General features: G+C 39.9%; 1 protein-coding gene across 2 annotated transcripts in view; it reads left to right on the forward strand.

Moving 5' to 3' along the window:
- Positions 1-27216, forward strand: part of LRGUK (leucine rich repeats and guanylate kinase domain containing) — a 67314-nt gene that overhangs the window by 33253 nt on the left and 6845 nt on the right. For both annotated transcript variants that reach the window (XM_075855098.1, XM_075855099.1), the window contains exons 12-18: positions 13168-13264; positions 15380-15493; positions 15686-15887; positions 17139-17249; positions 17778-17914; positions 18427-18515; positions 18960-19094. In XM_075855098.1, coding sequence (XP_075711213.1) covers positions 13168-13264; positions 15380-15493; positions 15686-15887; positions 17139-17249; positions 17778-17914; positions 18427-18515; positions 18960-19094 — 885 coding nt within the window. The remainder of the gene's footprint in view (positions 1-13167; positions 13265-15379; positions 15494-15685; positions 15888-17138; positions 17250-17777; positions 17915-18426; positions 18516-18959; positions 19095-27216) is intronic.

The following is a 27216-nucleotide window of genomic DNA, read 5'->3' on the forward strand; positions in this document are numbered from 1 at the left end:
TGTCAGATTCATACTAAATCCATTAGAAAATAAATTGGTGGCATGCGCCATCAACTGCCTCCACTTGAAGCAATACAGTGCCATACAGAGGCACCATTCAGCGGCACATTGAGTGCCTATGGCTTCATAGTACAGAGCTATAGGGACGCGATCTCTCCTAATGCATGAAGCCTAATACTTACTTTAATCGTTGCTATATAGCTTAATAGTTTTCATTGTAAACCGTATTGATGGGCAGCTCTCTGAGAGACACTTACGAAACTTCAGCGTCAAATATAACATTTAAAGAGTTTCAGCTCAATGTAAGCTTCCAATTCCTTTTTTTTTATTTCTGTATTCTGAAAACTGCTGTGCATTGTAGACAGTGAAATTGACAGCTTTTCAGTATCTGTTTTGTGCACCCGTCTGATAAATACATTGAAAAACACAAAAGTAATTCACAGCTAACTAAAGCTGCAGTCTCAACATTGGCCACAAGGTGTCAGTTTAGTAATACAGTAAATGTGAAAACCTGATGATGGCAGGGATCTGTAATGTACAAATGAAACGTAGCAAATTATTTTAGATAATCTTTCAAGTCTTCAGAAATATATAACAAAATGGATTCCAACTATTTAGAATGGGCCATAATCTGTATTTTCAGCATAGTACATTGAAAAAAACATGTTTTACGCTAACTCTCATACGTGCACATATATCTTAAAAAGGATACTTGCTTTTACAATTAATATAGACTACTCCTTTGCTGGGTTTATCACACCGATTTCCTTTAAAGTTTTTTTTTTCTACCTATAGAATTCACTTTTTTAAATATGCCGTATCTGCACAGACGTGACCATGCCGGAGATTAAACAGATACAATACTAAATCTTCTACAAGTTCACACAAATTGTTTGAACAGAATGATGTCAAACATAAATTTAAGAGTAAAGGAGCATCCCTGCTGGGAGCTGTATTGTAGCATGAGGGCCTGGAATGTACAAGTGATGGCATCTGTCATGGATTAGTTTTGGCCAATAATAATATGTAGAAAAGGTATATTCCGTTCCACTATGCTTTGATTTGTTTGCAATGAAGAATGACTGCCTACAACCCGCTACAAAAATGCATATAATGGCCCATTTAACTAGTGTCCAGATTGGCGGGTATGGTACACTGAAAAACATTATATTACAATACACCACGTATTCTGAGTCCATGTATCTGAATTCTCATGGCCGGTTTTACTTTATTGTAGTGAAAAATGATATGATGACCTGAAAGCTCCTCACATATGCAAATTTTATTAAAAAGAGATTATACATATATATATATATATATATATATATATATATATATATATATATATATATATACAGTGAAGGAAATAAGTATTTGATCCCTTGCTGATTTTGTAAGTTTGCCAACTGTCAAAGACATGAACAGTCTAGAATTTTTAGGCTAGGTTAATTTTACCAGTAAGAGATAGATTATATAAAAAAAAAAAAAGAAAATCACATTGTCAAAATTATATATATTTATTTGCATTGTGCACAGAGAAATAAGTATTTGATCTCCTACCAACCATTAAGAGTTCAGCCTCCTCCAGACCAGTTACACGCTCCAAATCAACTTGGTGCCTGCATTAACCCCTTCCCCCTGCTTGCATTCTGAGCCCTAATGTCCAAGCCATTTTTTACATTTTTCCATTGTCACATTCGAAGAGCTGTAACTTTTTTATTTTTGCGTCGGCATAGCTGTATAAGGTCTTGTTTTTTGCGGGACGACTTGCAGTTTTTATTGGTACCATTTGAGAGTAGATGCGACTTTTTGATCACTTTTTATCACATTTTTTTTAAGTCCGGATTAACAGAAAACAGCAATTTTTCCATTGTTTTTGATTTTATTTTTTACGGCGTTCACAGTGCGGGTTAAATAATGTAACAGCTTTATAGTCGGGGTCGTTACGGACGCGGCGATACCAAATATGTGTAACTTTTTTGCTTTATTGTAGTTTTCTTTAATAGTAAAGCATTTTGTAAGGGGAAAAAGTGGGTTTTTCATTTTTTTTTTTTCACTTTTTTTAAAATTAACTTTATTAAACTTTTTTTACTTTTATACTAGTCCCACTAGGGGACTTCACTATCCTCCGATCGCTATTATAATACACTGCAATACTTTTGTATTGCAGTGTATTACTGCCTGTCCGTTTAAAACGGACAGGCATCTGCTAGGTCATGCCTGCGGCATGATCTAGCAGGCATTCGCTCCAGGCAGACCTGGGGGCCTTTATTACACCCCCGGCTGCCATAGAATACACAGACACTCGGCGATTTTATCGCCGGGTGTCGGTGGGGAGAGAGGGAGCTCCCTCCCTCTCTCCAAAACCATTCAGATGCGGTGCACGCTATTGTGCACCGCATCTGAAGGGTTAAACGGGTGAGATCGATACTAATATCGATCTCACCCGGCAGAGTAGGGACGCCCCCAGCCCTCAGCTGCCTCTGGCAGCTGAGAGCAGGGAGATTTGACGGCTCCCTGCTCTGTTTGCTTTATTCTACAGCAGCGCCGTAGAATAAAGCCCATTAATGACCGCCGTGAAAATGCTTATCGGCGGTCATTAAGGGGTTAAAGACAGCTGTCTTAAATGGTCACCTGTATAAAAGACTCCTGTCCACAGACTCAATTAATCAGTCTGACTCTAACCTCTACAACATGGGCAAAACCAAAGAGCTTTCTAAGGATGTCAGGGACAAGATCATACACCTGCACAAGGCTGGAATGGGCTACAAAACCATAAGTAAGACGCTGGGTGAGAAGGAGACAACTGTTGGTGCAATAGTAAGAAAATGGAAGACATACAAAATGACTGTCAATCGACATCGATCTGGGGCTCCATGCAAAATCTCACCTCGTGGGGTATCCTTGATCCTGAGGAAGGTGAGAGCTCAGCCGAAAACTACACGGGGGGAACTTGTTAATGATCTCAAGGCAACTGGGACCACAGTCACCAAGAAAACCATTGGTAACACATTGTGCCGTAATGGATTAAAATCCTGCAGTGCCCGCAAGGTCCCCCTGCTCAAGAAGTCATATGTACAGGCCCGTCTGAAGTTTGCAAATGAACATCTGGATGATTCTGAGAGTGATTGGGAGAAGGTGCTGTGGTCAAATGAGACTAAAATTGAGCTCTTTGGCATTAACTCAACTCGCCGTGTTTGGAGGAAGAGAAATGGTGCCTATGACCCAAAGAACACCGTCCCCACTGTCAAGCATGGAGGTGGATGGGGGTGTTCCTCTGCTAAGGGCACAGGACTACTTCACCGCATCAATGGGAGAATGGATGGAGCCATGTACCGTCAAATCCTGAGTGACAACCTCCTTCCCTCCACCAGGACATTAAAAATGGCTCGTGGCTGGGTCTTCCAGCACGACAATGACCTGAAACATACAGCCAAGGCAATAAAGGAGTGGTACAAAAAGAAGCACATTAAGGTCATGGAGTGGCCTAGCCAGTCTCCAGACCTTAATCCCATCAAAAACTTATGGAGGGAGCTGAAGATCCGAGTTGCCAAGCGACAGCCTCAAAATCCTAATGTTTACAGATGATCTGCAAAGAGGAGTGGGCCAAAATTCCATCTAACGTGTGCAAACCGCATCATCAACTACAAAAAAACGTCTGACTGCTGTGCTTGCCAACAAGGGTTTTGCCACCAAGTATTAAGTCTTGTTTGCCAAAGGGATCAAATACTTATTTCTCTGTGCACAATGCAAATAAATATATATAATTTTGATAATGTGATTTTCTGTTTTTTTTTAAATATAATCTATCTCTCACTGGTAAAATTAACCTAGCCTAAAAATTCTAGACTGTTCATGTCTTTGACAGTGGGCAAACTTACAAAATCAGCAAGGGATCAAATACTTATTTCCTTCACTGTATGTATGTATATATATATATATATATATATATATATATATATATATAGCATAATACACCCCAAGTGTAAAATAATCAAAATCAACGAGAAGTTCTGTGACTATATAATGGAACAAGGTCACTGTGATTTTATTCATGTCACATAGGGGTTTAGAGGTAAACTCTGAGAATAAGTCATTAATTGAATAACAAAAAGTGATTATTTTTCAATAGGAGGATCTGCTGCAAATGAGGTGTGTATTACAGTACCAGCCATAGTCCCAGCCACAAAGCCCCTCCTTTCGGAATACTTAGCTCTTACACCTCCCCTTTGCGCTGTGGACCTCCTTTTGCTACATGTGAGTGACAGCAGATGGGCTCATTTGCCGCAGACCCTTTTTTTTTTTTTAAGTATTGGTTCTTGATATTCCTCTGCTTTCATTGCCATGTGTAACAGAGGGATGAATGGCACCAATGTAGCGATGCTCATCTCTGTATAACTGGCAAGTTGTGACATAATATACCTATATCATTTACAAAAGGAAAAAAATATATTTAGCACTTGCATCTTACTTCTGTAAAATGAACAAAACTTAAAGAAACAATAGCATAAAAATAGGAATTTCACATATTTTGCCTAATTCTATCAACCTGGTTTGAATAGACAGCAGAACCCTTTAGATTTTGAGGTGTCATAATTAGAAAGTTAGCCCGATTTGGAAAAAAAAAACATGTTCATTGAGTCCATCTACAGTTAGAAAAAAGGATCAGAAACACTTAAGTTGATCTAGGCCGTCTTGTAACTTGTGCTTTCTATTTAATTTTGTAACCTGTCAAATTAAAAGATAGTGTTAACAGGCCCATAACATATTCGGAAATGGGTTACAATAAAATATAACTTTATTACTAGTCAGTTTATACTCTGGCTGTGGGTTAGGGTTAGATTTAATGAATGTTTTAGGTGCAATTTTTTCAAGAATTCTGATAAATTATCTAAATTCCTCAATATGCACAGTTAGGCATTTCATCGAATATATATATATATATATATATATATATATATATATATATATATATATATATATATATATATATATATGTCACGGGCACAGGGTATGTGGACCCACTAGGCCGCTCCGCCGTAGCGGGGAGGCAGCTGACCAGGTCACAGTCTAAGCAGAAGTAAATGGTAGACAGTATGCTTGGGTACCTGAAATAGTCCGGGCGGTGGCTGTGGCTTCAGCACGGATGGAGGCAGGTGCGGCAAGTGGCAGGCAGTATCCAATGACACTTGACGTGGCAGATGGCACTTGACGTGGCAGATGGCACTTGACGTGGCAGAAGACACTTGACGTGGCAGATGGCACTTGAACGCGGGTAGGCACAGGAACAACACGGAATACAGGAACGGTAACAGGGCACGGGTAACAGCTGGAACGGGAGACACTAAGGAACCATTTGCGAGACAGACTGGGAAAGACTAAAAACGCTCAGGCAAGGATTAGAAGGCCAGGGGCCTTCTTATAGACCAGGAAATCGTGGCAGTTGATGGTGATGACTATTTCCTAATTGCGCGCGCTGGCCCTTTAAGGCCGGGCGCGAGCGTGTGCGCGCACCCTACGGGATCCAGCCGAACGGAGCGGAAGTGAGCGCTGGCATCTCCTAGGAGGGAGACGGAGGCCAGCGCTCACAGATCCATGGCTGCAGGCGTCGGGAGGTGAGTAAACCCGACGGCCCATGGCCATGGGCGCTACAATATATATATATATATATATATATATATATATATATATATATATACAGTCCAGCAATGGATAAACACAGCACTCCACAATAGCAGAAGATCAGGCCATGTGCTCGTCACCAGGGGATGAATCAGTTCCCCTTTTTTTTATAAATAGAAGACAGCGTAGAAAGCAGTGACGGCACCAGGACTTCAAGGCAGATGCAAGCAAAGTGGATTTATTCACCTCAAAAAAGACACGGCAACGTTTCGGTTCAACAGGAACCTTTCTCAAGCCATGACAAACTAACAAAAGTGCCAAGTATATATGTATTATGACTTTTATACAGACAGTGCAGCAATGAGTCTTCAAAACGCTATTGATAAACGACAATATATTTGAAGACATGATTTATGTATATCATAAATAGTGAAGACTAAGTGTAATAGGATAAATTGGGAGGACAGCAGAGGCTCATTATTGATTAATTAGGTTTAATAAACTTACAGTTTGCACTCTCTCCATATGGTCAGCATGTGAATTTTGCGCGCATGCACTCAGCATGCTCCAAGATGGTGTCGAAACCGGATATCAAATCCGGTGAAGCGCATCGTGGAACGCAATCGCTACCGCGCATGCGCAGGGATGGAGCTTGCGTTCCATTCCCATTGCGCAGGCGCGAGTAGCGCTAAAATAGAGATATAGAATCAGCTAAAAATGCACAGTTCAATTCTGTGAACTATCTGGAGGTGTAATATATGGCCCAATATCGGGAAAATCGGGATGTAGAGAGACCATCAATGTCAATGGCCATGAGTTTAAAAATACAGGGTTTTTTGTTTTTTTTTTTTCTCTCACATATCCCATATATGTAAACATGTGACTGTAGTCACCCATGGAATTAATAAACAGGCCATAATAGATATACATTGATGATCCCCGACACAAATGTCAATTACATTAGATATATCCAAAAAATGATATAAGGCATGTATATCATAGATAATATATTTCAATTGAAAACATGCTGAAGGATAAAAAGATGACAAACCTAAAATGCGATAGGGACCATGCTCCAGAGTGAATATAATTATCTATAATTTAATGCACGATAGATATACTACAGTGCAGAGATCAATGCTGGATATAGAGAGACATAGGTAAACAGTTTATGTGAAACATCATAATCCCAAAATTAGGCCTCTGCTGCTCTCCGGAATCCTTCAAAGTGCTTGACACATCCGTGTGTTTCTACGAACATATAAAAGAAAAGAAAAGCAAATTACCATATAATATTAATATGAACACAAAACCCAAAATTATAATGAAAATTGACATTAAAGATTAAAAATTAAAAATGCATGCATCAGAAGAGTCAAAAATAAGACTCCAAATTATGTATACACAAGGCACATACAATACCAATCGGGAATGTGAACCCATCGTATCCCCCAGATCATCAGGCAAGTTACCCCCCATTTTTTGTGTAACAAGAGAATTTTTTAGATATGTGGGCCATAAGGGTATTCTATATTCAGCCCCTTGGGAGACATAGTTTTCAACTTATAGATCCACTCTAGCTCTTTTCTTTTGAGAGCCAAACCTCTATCACCACCGTGTCTCATTTGAGGCACAGAATCGATGATTCTGAACCTCAACTGCGACAAGCTATGATTTTTCTCACAAAAGTGTCTTGACACTGGTAGATCCTGTCTCTTTGTTTTGATGTTAGATTTGTCATCTAGAGCCTGTCATCTTGACTTACCACCCTCTTGACTCTGATCAGTTGGCTATATCGTAGTGATTTTAGCATAGCCCCCGGGTGTCCACTTGAAAAATGAAGAAGATTATTTTTATCCGTCTTTTTAGAAAACAGGTCAGAGATTAACCTGTTTTCATTGATAGAAATCCGAGTGTCTAGAAATTCAATTGCAGTAGTAGAAAAAGACATGGTAAATAAAATGGTGGGATTTAAACCATTAAGAAATGCTACAAAATCCTGTAATTGACTGATTGATCCGGTCCAGATGAGGAAGACATCGTCTATGTATCGCCACCACCGCAGCACTTGGCTGAAGTGGTGGGACACATAGACAAGGTCCTCCTCAAAACGCCGCATGAAAATATTAGCATAGGTAGGGGCCATATTTGACCCCATAGCAGTCCCTCTCTTTTGCAAGTAAAATTTATCCCCTACCAAAAAATAGCTCTTCATCAGGATAAACGGCAATAATGATTTAACAAAATCCACCTTGTCCGTGGAGAAGCCCGATCCCTCAAGATAAGAAAGTGAGGCCTCAATGCCCTCTTGATGGATGATTGAGATATACAGACTACCCACATCAAGGGTAACCAAGACCGACTGGTCAGGGATCGTGAGATCCTGAATTCTGACCAGGAAGTCTGAGGTGTCCCTGATGTAGGAGTCCGCACCAATGGCAAACTGCCTGAACAAATAGGGAATCATTCCCTGATACAATAGGGCGTCCAGGGGGACGAGTAAGATCCTTATGGATTTTTGTCAGGAGATAAAGTACGGGAGTGACAGGAAATTTAACCCGTAAAAATTCGCATAGATTTCTATCAATGATTTTCCTCTTAAATGCGCTAGAGATCAAGTTGTCAAGCTTGCGTAAATATACAAACTTCGGATCACCCGGTAATATCGCATATATGTTGGTATCATTAAGTTGGTTAGCCATTTCCTGAAGATAGAGGGAGGTGTCCATAACCACTGTGATGTGATCTATCTATTGAGTTGCCCTTGTGGTCTACACTATGTTGATGAGACTACAACGGAAATACGTCTCAGGCTGAGAAATCACAAATCTAACATCAAAACAAAGAGACAGGATCTACCAGTGTCAAGACACTTTTGTGAGAAAAATCATAGCTTGTCGCAGTTGAGGTTCAGAATCACCGATTCTGTGCCTCAAATGAGACGCGGTGGTGATAGAGGTTTGGTTCTCAAAAGAAAAGAGCTGGAGTGGATCTATAAGTTGAAAACTATGTCTCCCAAGGGGCTGAATATAGAATACCCTTATGGCCCACATATCTAAAAAATTCTCTTGTTACACAAAAAATGGGGGGTAACTTGCCTGATGATCTGGGGGATACGATGGGTTCACATTCCCGATTGGTATTGTATGTGCCTTGTGTATACATAATTTGGAGTCTTATTTTTGACTCTTCTTATGCATGCATTTTTAATTTTTAATCTTTAATGTCAATTTTCATTATAATTTTGGGTTTTGTGTTCATATTAATATTATATGGTAATTTGCTTTGCTTTTCTTTTATATGTTCGTAGAAACACACGGATGTGTCAAGCACTTTGAAGGATTCCGGAGAGCAGCAGAGGCCTAATTTTGGGATTATGATGTTTCACATAAATTGTTTACCTATGTCTCTCTATATCCAGCATTGATCTCTGCACTGTAGTATATCTATCGTGCATTAAATTATAGATAATTATATTCACTCTGGAGCATGGTCCTTATCGCATTTTAGGTTTGTCATCTTTTTATCCTTCAGCATGTTTTCAATTGAAATATATTATCTATGATATACATGCCTTATATCATTTTTTGGATATATCTAATGTAATTGACATTTGTGTCGGGGATCATCAATGTATATCTATTATGGCCTGTTTATTAATTCCATGGGTGACTACAGTCACATGTTTACATATATGGGATATGTGAGAGAAAAAAAAATCGCTGTATTTTTAAACTCATGGCCATTGACATTGATGGTCTCTCTACATCCCGATTTTCCCGATATTGGGCCATATATTACACCTCCAGATAGTTCACAGAATTGAACTGTGCATTTTTAGCTGATTCTATATCTCTATTTTAGCGCTACTCGCGCCTGCGCAATGGGATTGGAACGCAAGCTCCATCCCTGCGCATGCGCGGTAGCGATTGCGTTCCACGATGCGCTTCACCGGATTTGATATCCGGTTTCGACACCATCTTGGAGCATGCTGAGTGCATGCGCGCAAAATTCACATGCTGACCATATGGAGAGAGTGCAAACTGTAAGTTTATTAAACCTAATTAATCAATAATGAGCCTCTGCTGTCCTCCCAATTTATCCTATTACACTTAGTCTTCACTATTTATGATATACATAAATCATGTCTTCAAATATATTGTCGTTTATCAATAGCGTTTTGAAGACTCATTGCTGCACTGTCTGTATAAAAGTCATAATACATATATACTTGGCACTTTTGTTAGTTTGTCATGGCTTGAGAAAGGTTCCTGTTGAACCGAAACTTTGCTGTGTCTTTTTTGAGGTGAATAAATCCACTTTGCTTGCATCTGCCTTGAAGTCCTGGTGCCGTCACTGCTTTCTACGCTGTCTTCTATATATATATATATATATATATATATATATATAATTTATTTCAGTAATTCAATTCAAAAAGTGAAACTCATATATTTTATAGATTCATTACACACGGAGTGATCTATTTCCAGCATTGTTTTCTTTTAATGTTGATGATTATGGCTAACGGTTAATGGCCACCCAAAATTTTGTATCTCAGACAATAAGAATATTATATAAGCCCAATTTCAAAAATGATTTTTAATACTGTAATGTTGACCTACTGAAAAGTATGTACAGTATATGCACTCAATACTTGTTCGGGGCTCGTTTTGCATGAATTACTGCATCAATGCGGCGTGGCATGGAGACGATCAGCCTCCTGTGGGACACCTACACGTTAACCCTACAGGAGTTCTTGTGACATCCCATTCTAAATTCATAGACTTTAATATGGAGTTGTTGCCCCCCCCCCCCCCCCTTGCATCTAAAATAACTTTCACTCTTCAACAACATTTTGAAGTGTGTCTGTGGGAATTTCTGCCCATTCACCCAGAAGAGAATTTGTGTGGTCACTGATGTTGGATGAGAGGGCCTGACTCACAATCTCTCTTTTAGTTCATCCCAAAGGTGTTTGACGGGTTAAGGTCAGGGCTCTGTGCGGGCCAGTCATGTTCTTCCATACCAAACTCACCCAAACCATACCTTTTATGGACCTTGCTTTGTGCACTGGGGCACAGTCCTGCTGGAACAGAAAAGGGCCTTCCCCAACCTGTTCCCAAAGTTAGAAACATACAATTGTTCCAAATGTCTTAGTATGCTTAAGCGTTAGGATTTTCTCTTCCTGCTTTACACCTCTTCAATTGACACTTGGCATTGTACTTGGTGATGTAAGGCCTGCATGCAGATGCTCGGTCATGGAAACCCATGCCATGAAGCCTCAGGCACACAGGTTTTGTGTGGATGTTAAAGGGGTTATCCGGGAAGCAATACTTACCTATCTTTACCACCTGGCGATCCAGCACTGTCGCTCCGGCGACAGTCCCAGTGTTTGTTTACATTCTTGTAGCATGTGACTGCAGCTGTCAATCAGGCGTCTCAGCGGTCGTATGTTTGGCATTCTGCCAGAAATACGATTCGCCACTAGAGAGCCCTGCTGAGCCTGCTAAATGGCTGCAGCGGTCACATGCTACATGCATGTAAACAACCACCGGGACTGCTGCCAGAGCAACAGCGCTGTATTGCCGGGGCCAAGAATAGGTAAGTATTGCTTTTTTGTTCTATTTATTTTATTTGCAGCCCTTAAGAAAATGTTTCACTTCCCGGATAACCCCTTTAATGCTAGAGGAGGTTTAGCACTCTGCAGTTATTGAGTCAGCAGAGTGTTGGCGACATTTATGCACTATGAGCCTCCGCACTTGTTGACCCCACTCTGTAACTTTACGTGGTCTGCCACTTTGTGGCTAAGTTGCTGTGGTTTCTTAACACTTCCACTTTGCAATAATGTCACTCACACAGCTGATCGTGGAGTGTCTAAGTGGGAAGAAGTTTCATGATGCAACAGTAGCATCCTCTTACAGTACCACGCTGGAATTCAGTGGTATGTTCACGCATAGTTTTTTGCAGGCTGCCTGCACTTCCTTTTTCTGCGTTTTTTGGCTGCGGCCATTGAGCGCCGCAGGCAAAAAACGCAGCGAGGAACTTTCAGAACGGAGGCGGAACTGTGGGAAGAAAGAGCATGTCACTTTCTTTTCCGCTAACGGGGAAAAAAACGTCTCTGCCTCCCATTGAAATCAATGGGATGCGATTTTGGACGTTTTTTTGCATGGTTTCCGTGTCAAAAAATGCGCCAAAAAACTTCTGTGTGAACTAGGCCTTAGAACGAGCCATTTTCTCACAAATGTTTATAAAGACAGACTGCGTGGCTGGGTGCTGAATTTTATACAACTCTGGCAATGGGACTGAATGAAACATCTGATTGCAATGACTTGGAGGTGTGTCCCAAAACTTTTCTCCATATAGTGTATATCAGATTATTCAGAAAACTTAGGTAGACTTTAAAAGTAATTGTATTTTAATGGAAGTAATATAAATATACCAAATCCAGGCTTGAAGATTCAAAACGGACCAATTCACCTTCTGAACTTAGGGATGCTTGGCATTTCAGATCACTAAAGAACATACTACTTTGAAATATGATGAGATCCATATGTGCCACGTTGTTTTAATTTAACCCATAGTCTGACACACCAGGCTGAATAAGATATATAGCACATTGATTTGAGTCCATAAACAACACCTGCTCACGGCTATTACAGTTTTTTATGTTTGGAAGAAATTCTTCAGTTTTTATGTAAAAGCATGTACTGATGCACAATGAAATCTAAGAACATGCTCGATACGTATACTGAATAATATATCATTTATATTTCATGGTAAGATGTTTTACTCTGGTTTGGAAAAATGTATTTAAGATGGTGACCATCCACTGCAGGGTAAAAGCATGAAAAGTCTCCCATTGAAATGAAGGAGAGTCCTTTTAGGTTCAATTTGTGGTCCTCTTCCAGTGTTCAGAACTGTCGACACAGGTCTTCGCTTTGGCTAAAAAAAAGGGGGTATTAGGAAGCTGCACTATTCTTAACCTATATCAACTAAATATGCCATCCTAGTCAGATAAGACTTTAAGGGCATGTTCACACGCTTCGCAAAAAAACTTTTGAAAATACAAAGCTGTTTTCAAGGGAAAACAGATCCTGATTTTCAGAAGTTTTTCATTTCGCAGCGTTTTTTTACAGCCGTTTATGGGGCTCTTTTTCTATAGAGTCAATAAGAAACGGCTCCTCAAAACTGCCACGTAAAAAAATGACCCATCAGAACAGAACGCCGGTTTTCCGATTGAAATAATTGGGCAGATGTTTGGAGGCGTTCTGCTTCCGATTCTTCGGCCGTTTACGGCCCGAAAAACGGCCGAAAATAAGCCGTGTGAACATACCCTCACAGGTAGGGATCGGGCCTACCTGAGCATTTTTATTTTGGGAACAGGGACTGGGCACTCCTAGCAGGGCGAATAACAGAAGATTGTCTAAAGCAGCACCACACTTACGCTCTGCTGTATATTTTGTAGGAGAAAACCAGACTATTGAATGCAAGTCTAAAATTGTGTGGAATTTTCCTCCTCAGTAACCGTATAATCTTTTTACTTTTCAGCCCCTGTCATACAACTAGAAAGCCGTACTTTGGAGAAGAAAAGCGTTTTGACTACCATTTTGTCACGCAGGAGATGTTTGAGGAAATGACTTGCTCTGTACGTATGGCATATATCTGTATCAACACAGCCCGCCAGTCCTTGTGGCATCCGTAAAGCAAGGGCTTAAACTAATGGATCTCCAAAAGAGCAAGAGAATGAACAGTGTTGTAACTTTCTGGATGTGACATATGTTGCTAACCTACGGCCAAAGCATATTCATGACACCTCAGTACCTAGTAAACAACACGCCAATGAAAGTAACCCGTTAGTGACCGCCAATACGCCTTTTCACGGCGACCACTAACGGGCTTTATTCTGATGCATATGCCTTTTTACGGCACTGCATCAGGATAAAGTAAACAGAGCAGGGAGCTGTCAAATCTCCCTGCTCTCAGCTGCCAGAAGCAGCTGAGGGCTGGGGGCGTCCCTCCTCTGCCGGGTGAGATCGATATTAGTATTTTAGTTTAACCCTTCAGATGCGGTGCGCAATAGCGTGCACCGCATCTGAGTGGTTTTTGGAGAGAGGGAGGGAGCTCCCTCTCATCCCACTGACACCCGGCGATAAGATCGTCGAGTGTCTGTGTCTCCGATGGCAACCAGGGGCCTAATAAAGGCCCCCAGGTCTACCTGTAGCGAATGCCTGCTAGATCATGCCTCTGGCATGACCTAGCAGATGCCTGTCCGTGTTAAACGGACAGGTAGTAATACACTGCAATACAAAAGTATTGCAGTGTATTATAATAGCGATCAGAGGATCGCATATTGAAGTCCCCTAGTGGGACTACTAAAAAAGTTTAAAAAAAAGTTCAATAAAGTTAATGAAAAAAAAAATGAAAAACCCACTTTTTCCCCTTACAAACTGCTTTAGTATTAAAAAAAAACCAAAATAAAGTAAAAAAGTTACACATATTTGGTATCGCCGCGTCCATAACGACCCCGACTATAAAGCTATTACATTACTTAACCCGCACGGTGAACGCCGTAAAAAATGAAATAAAAAACGACGGAAAAATTGCTGTTTTCTGTGAATCCGGACTTTAAAAAAATGTGATTAAAAAGTGATCAAAAAGTCGCACCTACTCCAAAATGGTACCAATAAAACTACAAGTCTTCCCGCAAAAAAAAAGCCCTCATACAACTGCATCGGCGGAACAATAAAAACGTTCCGGCTCTTCAAATATGGAGACCCAAAAACAAATCATTTAGAAAAAAAAGCGTTTTTACTGTGTAAAAGTAGTAAAACATACAAAAACTATACAAATTTGGTATCGTTGCAATCGTAACAACCCGCTAAATAAAGTTATTGTGTTATTTATACCACACGCTAAATGGCGTAGATTTAGGACGCAAAAAAGGGTGGCGAAATGTCTGATTTTTTTTCTATTCCCCCCCAAAAAAAGTTAATAAAAGTTAATCAATAAATAACATGTACCTCAAAATGGTGCTATTAAAAAATACAACTTGTCCCGCAAAAAACAAGACCTTATACAGCTATCTCGACGCAAAAATAAAAGAGTTATAGCTCTTGGAATTCGACGATGGAAAAATGTAAAAAATAGCTTGGTCATTAAGGTTTAAAATAGGCTGGTCATTAAGGGGTTAAACAAAGTCTCCCTAATAAACAATTCAAATAGGAAACTCCAGTTTCCCTTCAACCCTTTAATGGCCAAGGGGGTTTTTGGCCTTAAAGCCCAGCGCAAAACTTCACCTTTTGGAATGCTGTATTCGAAAGGCAAATTCGTTTATTTATTTTTTTCTTAGGCCACTTCCAAATGTTTTTTTTTTGCGGAATAGGAATTTCTTATTTTATTTTATAATATTCTTTTATTTTGTATGTCTTTACAGCAGGCTACGCTAATCCATACAACGGAATCCCGTAAAAAAGTAAACAACGCAATATACACAGTGGCATATGTCACAGGTGTCCGTTTAAAGTATACTTCATGGGCTTTTCAATAGCTCTTCGTGACATATACGTTAAACGAATCTCATAATAGTCTATGGGTGACAGATGCCTAACAGTGGCATCTAATACCCTGCTGCCAAAAATCTAAAAAGACTGATACCAAAATTGTCAGAGCAGCTTTAGATACGCTTATGTCACATGAGCATGTGGGCATACATTGATGGAACTAAGAATTCTGATTATTGTGTCGTCCATATTTATCTTAGGGTCACTTTCTTCTTACCTCGAAATACAGTGGACACTACTATGGTCTGAGCAGGGAGGCTGTAGAATCAGTTGCAGGAGAAGGTCTCGCCTGCTGCACGCACATGGAAATAGAGGTATGTCCAACAATACAGTGTGTATATATATATATATATACACACACACACACACATGTATATCTCTGCATTAATATTCTCATTCTTCCCCCTTTCAGCAGTTCTGTTATTCTGACGTAATATTCAGGTGTATGAGTCATGTGTTAGGTGGAAAGTGTGACATTGTGTTGTTAATAAAAGTTCTTGTTTTAGGGTGTAAGGAGCTTGAAGAATTCTTATTTTGAACCACGCTGCATATTGCTTCTGCCAACAAACAAAGAAAAGTATGAGGGGTGGCTGAGAAGAAAAGGCCTGTTCACTAGACCCGAGATAGATGTTGCGGTGTGCAGAGTGGATATGTACATGAATTTACACCAGGATCACCCCGGCTTCTTTGATGCCATTATTAACGTTGGTAATGCATGATCTCATTTTGAACTACCAAGCACCTTATTCACAGTATGGAAACAGGGAGGAAACCTCCAGCTCACCGGTCTGCGTCTCCAGCAGTGTCGCTCGGATCCCCGCGACGGCCCGCGGTGTGAAATAGCAAGGTAGAGGAAAAAATGATCCAGCGCTGATAGTGATTAAAAGGGAAAAGCAAGTCCCATGTTTATTGGAGAAATCCTTAAAATCGAAAGGGAGACGCAGTCCCAAGGCAGGAGTAGTCAGGGTGTATACCCGAGCCTACGCGTTTCGAACGCAGTCTGCGTTCTTAATCATGGGGACTGCGTTCGAAACGCGTAGGCTCGGGTATACACCCTGACTACTCCTGCCTTGGGACTGCGTCTCCCTTTCGATTTTAAGGATTTCTCCAATAAACATGGGACTTGCTTTTCCCTTTTAATCACTATCAGCGCTGGATCATTTTTTCCTCTACCTCACCTTATTCACAGTTGTAGTTTCTCCATGCAGAAATGCTTTCCTGCACATCACTCCATTAGTGTTTGTTCCTCATCAAACATTAAAGAAAAAAAAAAAAAGTCTGATTTGGTCAAGATCCTTGACTTTGTCAGCCTGTTAAAGTGTATGGCCATGTTTGACACCATATCAGTTTACAGATATAATAAATCTACAGAAACATTTGGGTAACTTATCTTGCACTGCTCCTAATTTACAGCATGTATTATAATGCAGTGCTGCATTCACAATTCTGCAGGCTTCAGAGCTGAAATCTCCCAGAATTCCTTGCTGTCCATGTGTATACAGGGAGATTTTTGCAAACTGGGAATTGTAGTCTTTACACCAGACACTGTAGAGAAAACACTCTTCCATTGCGTTATAGGAGCTCAGATTGCAACTATAAAAATCGCTACTACAAACTGAACCTTAGCAGGTTATGTTCATTTACCATGAAATATGTTTTACGAAGTACAACAAATTTATTTAAACTTTTTTTTTATAGTGAAATCTGCTGTTGCCAATATTGTTAGAGTACAGTCACACACGGCAGATTTTGTTGCTGAAATTTCTGCGACTGAAAATCTGACCATTCACGTGAATGTGTTTGTGTTTTTTCTGCAGCACGCACGGGATTGGATTCTTGCACATTCCATTCAGATGAAGAGAACTGATTTTCAGTCACAGAAAACTTCTGCGACTAATTCTGTCTTGTATGACTGCACCCTAACAGATCAGTTGTAAAACATACATTTTCTTTGTACAGATGATTTAGAAGAAGCCTACAGTAAGCTAAGGTTGCTGGTAAAAGAATACCTGGGCCTAATGGAGCCAGCACATTCTAGTGAGAGTGTTAGCAGAGCTAAATCTGGAACTGGTAAGTTTGTTTTCAAATGCATTTTCCCCTAAAATAGAACTGCATATAAGTGTTGTGATCTTTTATTTAGCGGTTTCCAGATTTTGTCAGCCTTCCAGAACAATATAAGGACTACATAAAACACTAGAAAAGGAAGAATGAAGAAAATGTAATCCTTATTTTGTATAAGGCTAGGTTCACACATTGCGTAACAATTACGCTGTGGAACTGCCCTTAAGATCTGATTTTGTTGTTGGTTTTGGAGCAGAATTTAGCTGCAGATTTCATTCATTTCATTGCAATGAATGAAATCTGCGGTATAAATCCGCAACATATAGGACATGCTGTGGATTTAAACATCTGCAGGATGCCTACAATCGGAGGCTGATATTCTATAATGTGAGTCTATTCGCTAACACTGTACTGTACTTTGTTGTGGTATTTCATTGTGTGGATTCTGCAACCGAAATTCTGCAACAAGTACGCGATGTGTGAATATACCCTATGCCCCCCATTTTTTTATGTTTCATTTTCTTCTCCTAAATTTAGACTACGGCAAACCACTTGCTGGATCTTCACTAATTGGACCTTATAAAGCCTCCCAAAACAACGAGTTTCAGGATTCTGCTGCAAGAAACTATTCAGCTAAAATCTTTGTAAAAGTATCGTCACAGAAGACTCCTGTTGTAAGCACGCCTGTGGTTTTCTGCATTTCTAAAAATAAACAGATGTTGGTGAACATTATGAAAAACATTCTACCCGTTGATTGATATAGTGATTTTTGCAAAAGCAACCAGATAAACCAAATCTTGGTCTTTATGTTCCAAGCAGAACACAGCAAGTGAGAGTCTACTTATTTGTAAGGCCACGTTTACACTGAAAATCTGCACCATATTGCAATATAATTTATATTAGTGGTGTTTAACAAAACCCCATTCACACGCAGAAACAATCAGCGCAAATTTGAGGTCATGATATGGATTGTCAAATCTGCATTATGCCATATGTGTCATGTATTTATATTCAGGTTTTGATTTGAATTTCATTCATTTTAATTATAAAGATAACAAATTCAGATTTTTTGCTGTGGATATCTCTGCAGCAGAAATTTTCCACTGTGAGGAAACCTGGACTTATGGGTAACACTTGCTTTCCTATTCTTATATAGCTGTTGTTATATTGTGATTGTTCTTATCAGGAAGAGGCTTCCGTACAAAGAAGACAGCAAGCAGCACGACAAGCTTTGGCGGGGAAGACATCCGAGACATACAAACAACTGTTTCAGAGGTGAGAGAAAAAAAAAAAGTGCTGGTCAAATGGTCCCTAACTTTTATTCTTTTCACCATTTTCTACACACTTAGGGTCTCAATGAAATAAATTTAATTTTATATATATATATATATATATATATATATATATAATTTCTCCCAAAAGGTCATTCAGGAAACATTATGATTTTATTATAATTTATTTTTTTACTGTACATTCTCCCCATGTAGTTCCCATAGCACCCCCAGTTAGGACTGAGCTGGGTCAACAACTTGGCCAAGTGACCGGTCACCAGTGATCACATGTGGATTTCTGCTTGAACCATTATTATAACAACGTGTGAATGTGCCCTGAGACAGAAGTAAAAGTATAAGCTGCATGTGCTGATTTAGTATGAAATGTCTCCCATTGATCTGACAAGAGGTCTTCTAGCCATTAATGAATCTTTTGCTCATTTTACAGAGGTCCTGTAACCGCTCCAGCAACTTTGGGGACCCACAGACGTCTTCTAGACCCTACATCATGTTCATCTATGCAGCCAAGTGGAAGTAATGTTACAGCAGACCGTAGCTTCCCACCAGTTAGTCCTGACACCAGGTAAAAATGGTAGAGATTTTGTGGTCAAGCAACTTCAATGCTGCAGGTAAAAATTTTAAAGGAGTCTTGATGACACTTCCTTAGTGCCCTTGGTTATGTCCAGATGTAGCAGAGTAATTTTTCATTTGGCAAGATTCATTCTGTTATTACAATGTGGCCGATGTATCCATGTACCACAGCTATAAAAGTAGCATAATAGAGGTCTGGAAAACGGTTATGAAATTTACTCCATATTTGTCAAACAACGTAAACATTTATTATTTGACACTTTGAATTTTGCCATTTAAAGGGGCATGACACTTTGTCTAATGGCTGTGACTAACGAATAACACTTATTAACCCCTTAAGGACGCAGCCTAGTTTTGGCCTTAAGGCTCAGAGCCCATTTTTCAAATCCGACATATTTCACTTTATGTGGTAATAACGTCGGAATGCTTAAACCTACCCAAGCGATTCTGAGATTGTTTTCTCGTGACACATTGGGCTTCATGTTCGTGGTAAAATTTGGTCGATATATTCAGTGTTTATTGGTGAAAAATTGCAAAATTTAGAGAAAATTTTGAAAAAATAGAATTTTTCAGAATTTAAATGCATCGGCTTGTAAAACAGACGGTTATACCACCCAAAATAGTTACTAGATCACATTTCCCATATGTCTACTTTAGATTGGCATCATTTTTTGAACATTCTTTTATTTTTCTTGGACGTTACAAGGCTTAGAACATAAACAGCAATTTCTCATATTTTTAAGAAAATTTCAAAAGCCTTTTTTTTTAAGGTACCTCTTGAGTTCTGAAGTGGCTTTGAGGAGCCTATTTATTAGAAATCCTGATAAAACACCCCATTTTAAAAACTAGCCCCTCAAAGTATTCAAAACAGCATTTAGAAAGTTATTTAACCCTTCAGGCATTTCACAGGAATTAAAGCAAAGTGGAGGTGAAATTTGCAAATTTCATTTTTCTTGCTGAATTTCAATTTTATTCATTTTTTTTTCTGTAACACAGAAGGTTTTACCAGAGAAACACTACTAAATATGTATTGTCCAGATTCTGCAGTTTTTAGAAATGTCCCACATGTCGCCCTACTGCGCTCGTGGACTAAAACACAAGCCCTAGAAGCAAAGAAGCACTTCGTGCATTTTGAGTCCTCTTTTTTTATTAGAATATATTTTAGGCAGCATGCCAGGTTTGAAGAGGTGTTGAGGTGCCAAAACAGTAGGAATCCCCCAATAGTGACCCCATTTTGGAAACTACACCCCTCAAGGAATTCATTTATGGTTGTTGTTACCATTTTGACCACACAGTTTTTTCACAGCACGTATTTGAATTGGGCTGTGAAATGAAAAAAAAAATGAAATTTTTCCCAATAAGATGTCATTTGTGATCAAAATTTCTTATTTTCACAGGGAACAAAATACCCCATTTTGTTGCCCAATTTGTCCTTCGTGTGGCAATACCCCATTTGTGGTGATAAACTACCGTTTGGGCTCATGGGAGGGCTCAGAAGGAAAGGAGCCCTATGTGTTTGTTGGAGTACAGATTTTGCTGGATTGGTTTTCGGGTGCCATGTCGCATTTGCAGAGCCTCAGAGGTATCAAAGCAATGGAAACCCACCAGAAGTGACCCCATTTTGGAAACTACACCCCTCAAGGAATTCATTTATGGTTGTTGTTAGCATTTTGACCGCACAGTTTTTTCACAGTACCGATTTCAATTGGGCTGTGACATTAAAAAAAAATGACATTTTTTCCAATAAGATGTAATTTTTTATCAAAATTTCTTATTTTCACAGGGAACAAAATACTCCATTTTGTTGCCCAATTTCTCCTGAGTGCAGCAATACCCCATTTGTGGTGATAAACTGCCGTTTGGGCTCATGGGAGGCCTCCGAAGGGAAGGAGCGCTGTGTGTTCTTTGGAGTGCAGATTTTGCTGGTTTGGTTTTTGGGTGCCATGTCACATTTGCAGAGCCCCAGAGGTATCAAAGCAATGGAAACCCACCAGAAGTGACCCCATTTTGGAAACTACACCCCTCAAGGAATTCATTTATGGGTAATGTGACCATTTAGACCCCATAGTTTCTTCACAGAACTTATTTGAATTGGGCTGGGAATGAAAACAAAATTATTTTTTTCAAATAATATGTAGTTTTGGCTGAAAATGTCTTATTTTCACAAGAAACAAAATACCCCATTCTGTTGCGCAATTTGTTCTGAGTGCCGTAATACCCCATTTGTTGTGATAAACTGCCGTTTGGGCCCATGGGAGGGCTCAGAAGGAAAGGACCACCATTTGGCCTACTGGGGATTTTCTAGTGCGAAGTCATGTATGCAGAAGCACCTGAGGTACCAGTACAGTTGAAACCCGCAAGAAGTGACCCCGTTTTAAAAACTACACCCTTAAGGCATTCATCTAGAGGTGTAGTGAGCATTTTGACCGGAGACCTACACCCCATAAACTGTAATGTGGGTTCTCCCGGGTATGGCAATACCCTACATGTGGCTGTTATCAGCTGCCTGGGCACACAGCAGGGCTCAGAGGGGAATGACGAGGGGGGATAAGCTGTGCGGAGTGCATCAGGGTAAGTAAAATTGGGGTAAATTATAAACCAAGGGATGTATGATAAATGTTAAAACACTCTTTCATACAGAGCTCTGGTTATTCGGGACACGTGTCACATTGATATATTGTGTCATCCCTTATAGCAGACTTTCCACCTCTTTTTGACTTTTTCCCTTCTTGCCAGTTTGGGGAACTTCTCCTGGAAAGTGTTGCCGCCCTGGTACGATGCGTGTGGCCCCGCTTCCAGAAGTACTGGGTGCCCCCCCTTCTTGGTCCCTAAAGATTAGGTTCTTGATAATCACCTCTTGAAATTCCAGGAAAGTTCCCGTCTGGCCTGCACATCGACGTAGCACATACGCATTGTACAAAGCCATCTGTATGATGTGCCCGGCCAGCTTCTTATACCACACCGCATGGCGCTGTAGGGCTTCAGGATTTGATCTGACAAGCCCATCCCTCCCATGTACCTATTGTAGTCCAGGATGCAGTCTGGTTTGGGGGTGGCCTTTCCTTCATATATCCTAAACCTGTCGGTATACCCTGATGCACTTTCGCACAGCTTAGACATCTTCACGCCATACCTTGCCCTCTTACCCGGCAGGTACTCGCAGAATTGAACCCTCCCTTTAAAATGTACCAGGGACTCATCAATAGAAATACACTTCTTGGGGGTGAATGCTTGGGAAAACCGGGCACTGAAACGCTCTAATAAGGGTCTCCGTTTATACAAACGGTCAAAACTGGGGTAATCTCGGGGTGGGCACGGCTCATTATCAGTATAATGTAAGAAGCGAAGTATTGCCTCATTTATTTATTTTTTTAGGTTACAGTTCAGTTCTGAAGTTGCTTTGAGGGGCCCATATATTAGAAACCCCTATCAAACACCCCATTTTAGAAACTAGACCCCTCAAAGTATTCACAACAGCATGTAGAAAGTTTATGAGCCCTTTAGGTGTTTCACAGAAATTTAGAGCAAAGTAGAGGTGAAGTTTACATTTATTTTTTTTGTCAGAAAATCCTCTTTATTCCATTTTTTTTACAACACAATTGGATTTATCAGAGAAACGCAACTTAATACTTATTGCCCAGATTCTGAAGTTTAGAGAAATATCCCACATGTGGCCCTCGGGCGGTAATGGACTGAAGCACCAGCCTCCGAAGCAAAGTAGCACCTAGCGGATTTTGAGCCCTCTTTTTTATTAGGCACCATGTCCGGTTTGAAGAGGTCTTGTGGTGCCAAAACATTGGAAACCCCCCAAAAGTGACCCCAATTTGGAAACTAGACCCCTTGAGGAATCCATTGTAGTTTTCTTGGGGTGCATGCGGCTTTTTGATCAGTTTTTATTCTATTTTTAGGTGGCGTGGTGACTAAAAACCAGCAATTCTACTATTGTTTTTTCATTCTATTTTTTTTACAGCGTGCACCGTGCGCTATAAATGACATATTCACTTTATTCTGCGGGGCGATACGATTACGGCGATACCATATGTTTATAGGTTTTTTTTATGTCTTATGGCGTTTGCACAATAAAATACGTTTTGTAAAAAATCATTCACTTTTTGTGTTACCTTATTCTAAGAGCCTTTTTGATCTCTTTTTATTCCATTTTTTGGGAGGTGAAGTGACCAAACAATTGTGATTGTGGTACGGTTTATTATTATTTTCTTTTACGGCGTTCACCGTGCGGGATAAATAACAAAATCATTTTGTAGTTCAGGCCGTTACGGACGCGGCGATACCAATTATGTATAGTTTATTATTAATAAAAATATATAAACAAACAAATAAAGGACTGATAAGGTAAAAAGGGGGATTTTTACTTTTAATACTTTTAAAACTTTTATTTTCTTATTTTTACACATCTTTTTTTAACTTTTTTTTTTTTACTGTATTACTTTGTCCCACTAGGGGACTTGAGGGCAGGAGGCCCCGATCGCTATTCTAATACACAGCACTACATGCGTAGTGCAGTGTATTAGAACTGTCAGCTACTCACTGACAGCAAGCATAGTGGGTCCTGACGTTGTCAGGACCCACTAGGCTTCCGTCTATGGCATAGCCGGACGCCATTGTTTGGTGTCCGGTTGCCATAGTCACCATCGCCGACCGCTATCGTGTAACAGGCCGGCGATGGCAGCTTAACCCCTAAACAGCTGCGATCTCTATAGAACGCGGCTTTTAAGGGGTTAATCAGCGGGGACACAGCTAACGGTCCCCGCTGTAGGAGCTGTGACAGCTGCTGTAGGAGACAGCAGCTGTCACAGCTCCTGTATGTGTCGGGAGGACGGCCGAAACGGCCGTTACTCCCGAGACGTACTATTAGGTCATGGAGCGCGAACGCTATAGTTACAATGACCTAATAGTATGTCCAGGAGCGGGAAGGGGTTAATGTCTAAAAACAAATCTGCATTGAAAAAAGGAGTAGATGTATGACCGGTTCAGAGCTTGTTCTCATTTCGCTCATTAGACAATGTGTCACTTGTGGTTTTCCATAGGACTGCAGATAAATCTAGTGCAGTCTTAAAACGTAAAGGGTATATACACCTTTGCAAACATTCTTTCTTTTGTTGCAAAGCATCTCAAATTCAAAATGAGCTATAGATTCCCCGAGCAGGAGACTTCAATGCGGTGTTTTCATACCAGTGTAAACCAGAAGGGAAGAGGAGACACGGGCTAGAGCATTGAGAGGAACAGCAGGGTCACAGAGCGTGCTACACAGGGAACTCCCACTGAACTCTGAACTTGCAGCCCTTTATTGTTCACTAAATAAACCGATGACAAATGTTGCTTAGCTGCAGCTGTATAACCCCTTAGTGACCAGCCTATTTAGGCCTTAATGAACAAGCAATTTTTTTTTAGTTTTTCCTTAGATGCATTCAAAGGGCTATAACTTTTTTTTTATTTTTCTGTCGACACCTGTATGAGGACTTGTTTTTGCGGGATGAGTTGTTTTTCAATAGTACCATTTTGGAGTACATACAATTTTTGGATAAACTTTTGTTAACTTTTTTTTTTGAGAGGGGGGTAGAAAATCAGCTTCAGCGGCGGTTAACTGTCCAGGGTTTCTGCCCTGCTCTCCCTGTTGCTGATCAGCGGCCCATTGCCGCTGATTTTGAAAATTAACCCCTTTAAGGTGTTGAGCAGATCGGCAGCTCCCACGTGCAATCGCTTACACAGCTTTTTTGACTGAAAAATAAAAAAGTTATGGCTCTCAGAATATGGTGACACAAAAAAAAAAAAAATGTTCTATAACAGTGATTTTATTGCGCAAATGCTGCAAAACATTAAAAAACGATACGGTATCGCCGTAATTGTATCGACCCACAGAAGAAAGTAAAATTGTCATTTATAGCCCAGGGTTAATGCGGTAAAAAAGGAATAAAAAACATGTCAGAATTTATGGTTTTTGGTCACCTTGCTTGCCAAAGAATGGAATAAAAAATTATCAAAAAAATCGCATGTACCCCAATATGGTAGCAATGAAAACCGCAGATTGTACCGTAACAAATAAGCCCTCACACCGCTCCGGTGGAGAAAAAATAAAAAAGTTCTGGCTCTCCAGAATCTAGCGATGCAAAATTTGCAGTGTCCAAAAGCGGATAAGATCGGGCACCATTTATTAGTGCGACACCGGCCACCTATCTATGAATTATTATTTATTTACCCCATTATTATACCCAAAAATTAATGGAGGAATCAGTTTTTTCCAATTTCAGCCTACAAAGAATTTTATTTTCAGTTTCCCAGTACATTAAATGGTGTCAATAAAGACTACAACTCCTCCCGCAAGAAATAAGCCCTCACACCGCTCTATCGACGGAAAAATAAAAAAGTTATGGCTTTTGGAAAGCGGGGAGGGAAAAATGAAAATGAAAAAAATGGATCAGTCCGGAAAGGGTTAATTAATTTCTAATAAAAACATTTATGACCACACGTGGGGTATTGCCGTACTCGGGAGAAATTGCTTTACAAATGTTGGGCGGCTTTTTCCTCCTTTATCCTATGAAAAATTCAACGTTTTAGTGGAAATAATGTTGATATTCATTTTCATGGCCTAATTCTAATTAATTCTGCAAAAGACCTGTGGGTCTAAATGCTCACTCTACCCCTAGATAGATTCCTTAAGTGGAGTAGTTTCCCGAATGGGATAACTTTTGGGGGGTTTCCACTGTTTTGGTCTCTCAGGGGCTTTGCAAATGCGACATGACACCTGAAAACCATTCCAGCTAAATTTGAGCTCAAAAGCCAAATGGCGCTCCTTCCCTTCTAAGACCTGCTGTAGGTCCAAACAGCAGTTTATTACCACATATGGCGTATTGCCGTAATCAGGAGAAATTGTTTTACAAATGTTGGGGTGCCTTTTCTCCTTGTAAAAATGTCTATGTTTTTTCAGAAAAAAAAGTGGGTTTTTATCTTCACAGACTAATTTCAATGAATTCAGCAAAAATATTGTGGGGTCAAAATGCTCACTATAGTCCTAGAAAAATTCCTTGAGGTGTAGTTTCCAAAATGGGGTCACTTTTGTGGGGTTTCCACTGTTTTGGCACCACAAGACCGCTTCAAACCTGATATGGTGCCTAGAATATATTCTAATAAAAAAGGAGGCTCCAAAATCCACAAGGTGCTCCTTTGCTTCTGAGGTCTGTGTGTCAGTCCATTACCACACTAGGGCCACACATGTTGGATATTTCTAAAAACTGCAGAATCTGGGCAAGAAATATTGTGTTGTATTTCTCTGGTAAAACTTTCTGTGTTACAGAAAAAAATGTATTACAAATAAATTTTGTATAAATGCTGTTTTGAATACTTTGATGGGTGCAGTTTTTAAAATGGGGTGATTTATGGGGGATTGCTAATATACAGGGCCCAGAAAACCACTTCAGAACTGAACTGGTCCATGAAAAATAGTCTTTTGAAATTTTCTTCAAAATGGGAGAAATTGCTGCTAAAGTTCTAAGTCTTGTAACGTCCTAAAAAAATAAAAGGATGTTCAAAAAAACAATGTAAACATAAAGTAGACCTATGGGAAATGTTAACTAGTAACTATTTTGTGTGGTATTACTATATGTTTTACAAGCAGATACATAGAAAAATGCAAATTTTTCCAAATTTTCTGTCAATTTTGTTATTTTTCACAAATAAACACTGAATGTATCGACCAAATTTTACCACTAACATAAAGTACAATTTGTCACGAGAAAACAATCACTTGGATAGGTAAAAGAATTCCCACGTTATTACCACATAAATTAACACGTCAGATTTGAAAAAAATCTGCTTTGTCCTCCAGGCCAGAACAAGCTCAGTCCTGAAGGGGTTAATGCGACTTGTTACTTATCATGTTAACTTTATTGTTCAGGTCATAATAAAGTGACACCTGTCAGATTTGAAAAATGGACTCTGAGCCTTAAAAGGGTTGTTCACTACTGGACAACTGATGACCTATCCACCAGAGAGGTCATCAGTACATGATCTGTGTGGGTCAGATACCTAGACCCCGCACTGTTAAGCCGCCGAGCACCGGACGTACATGCCGGAGGCAGTTGGCTCCGGCCACTGAA

The sequence above is a fragment of the Rhinoderma darwinii genome, chromosome 3, assembly GCF_050947455.1.
Source record: "Rhinoderma darwinii isolate aRhiDar2 chromosome 3, aRhiDar2.hap1, whole genome shotgun sequence".
Classification (NCBI taxonomy): Eukaryota; Metazoa; Chordata; class Amphibia; order Anura; family Rhinodermatidae; genus Rhinoderma; species Rhinoderma darwinii.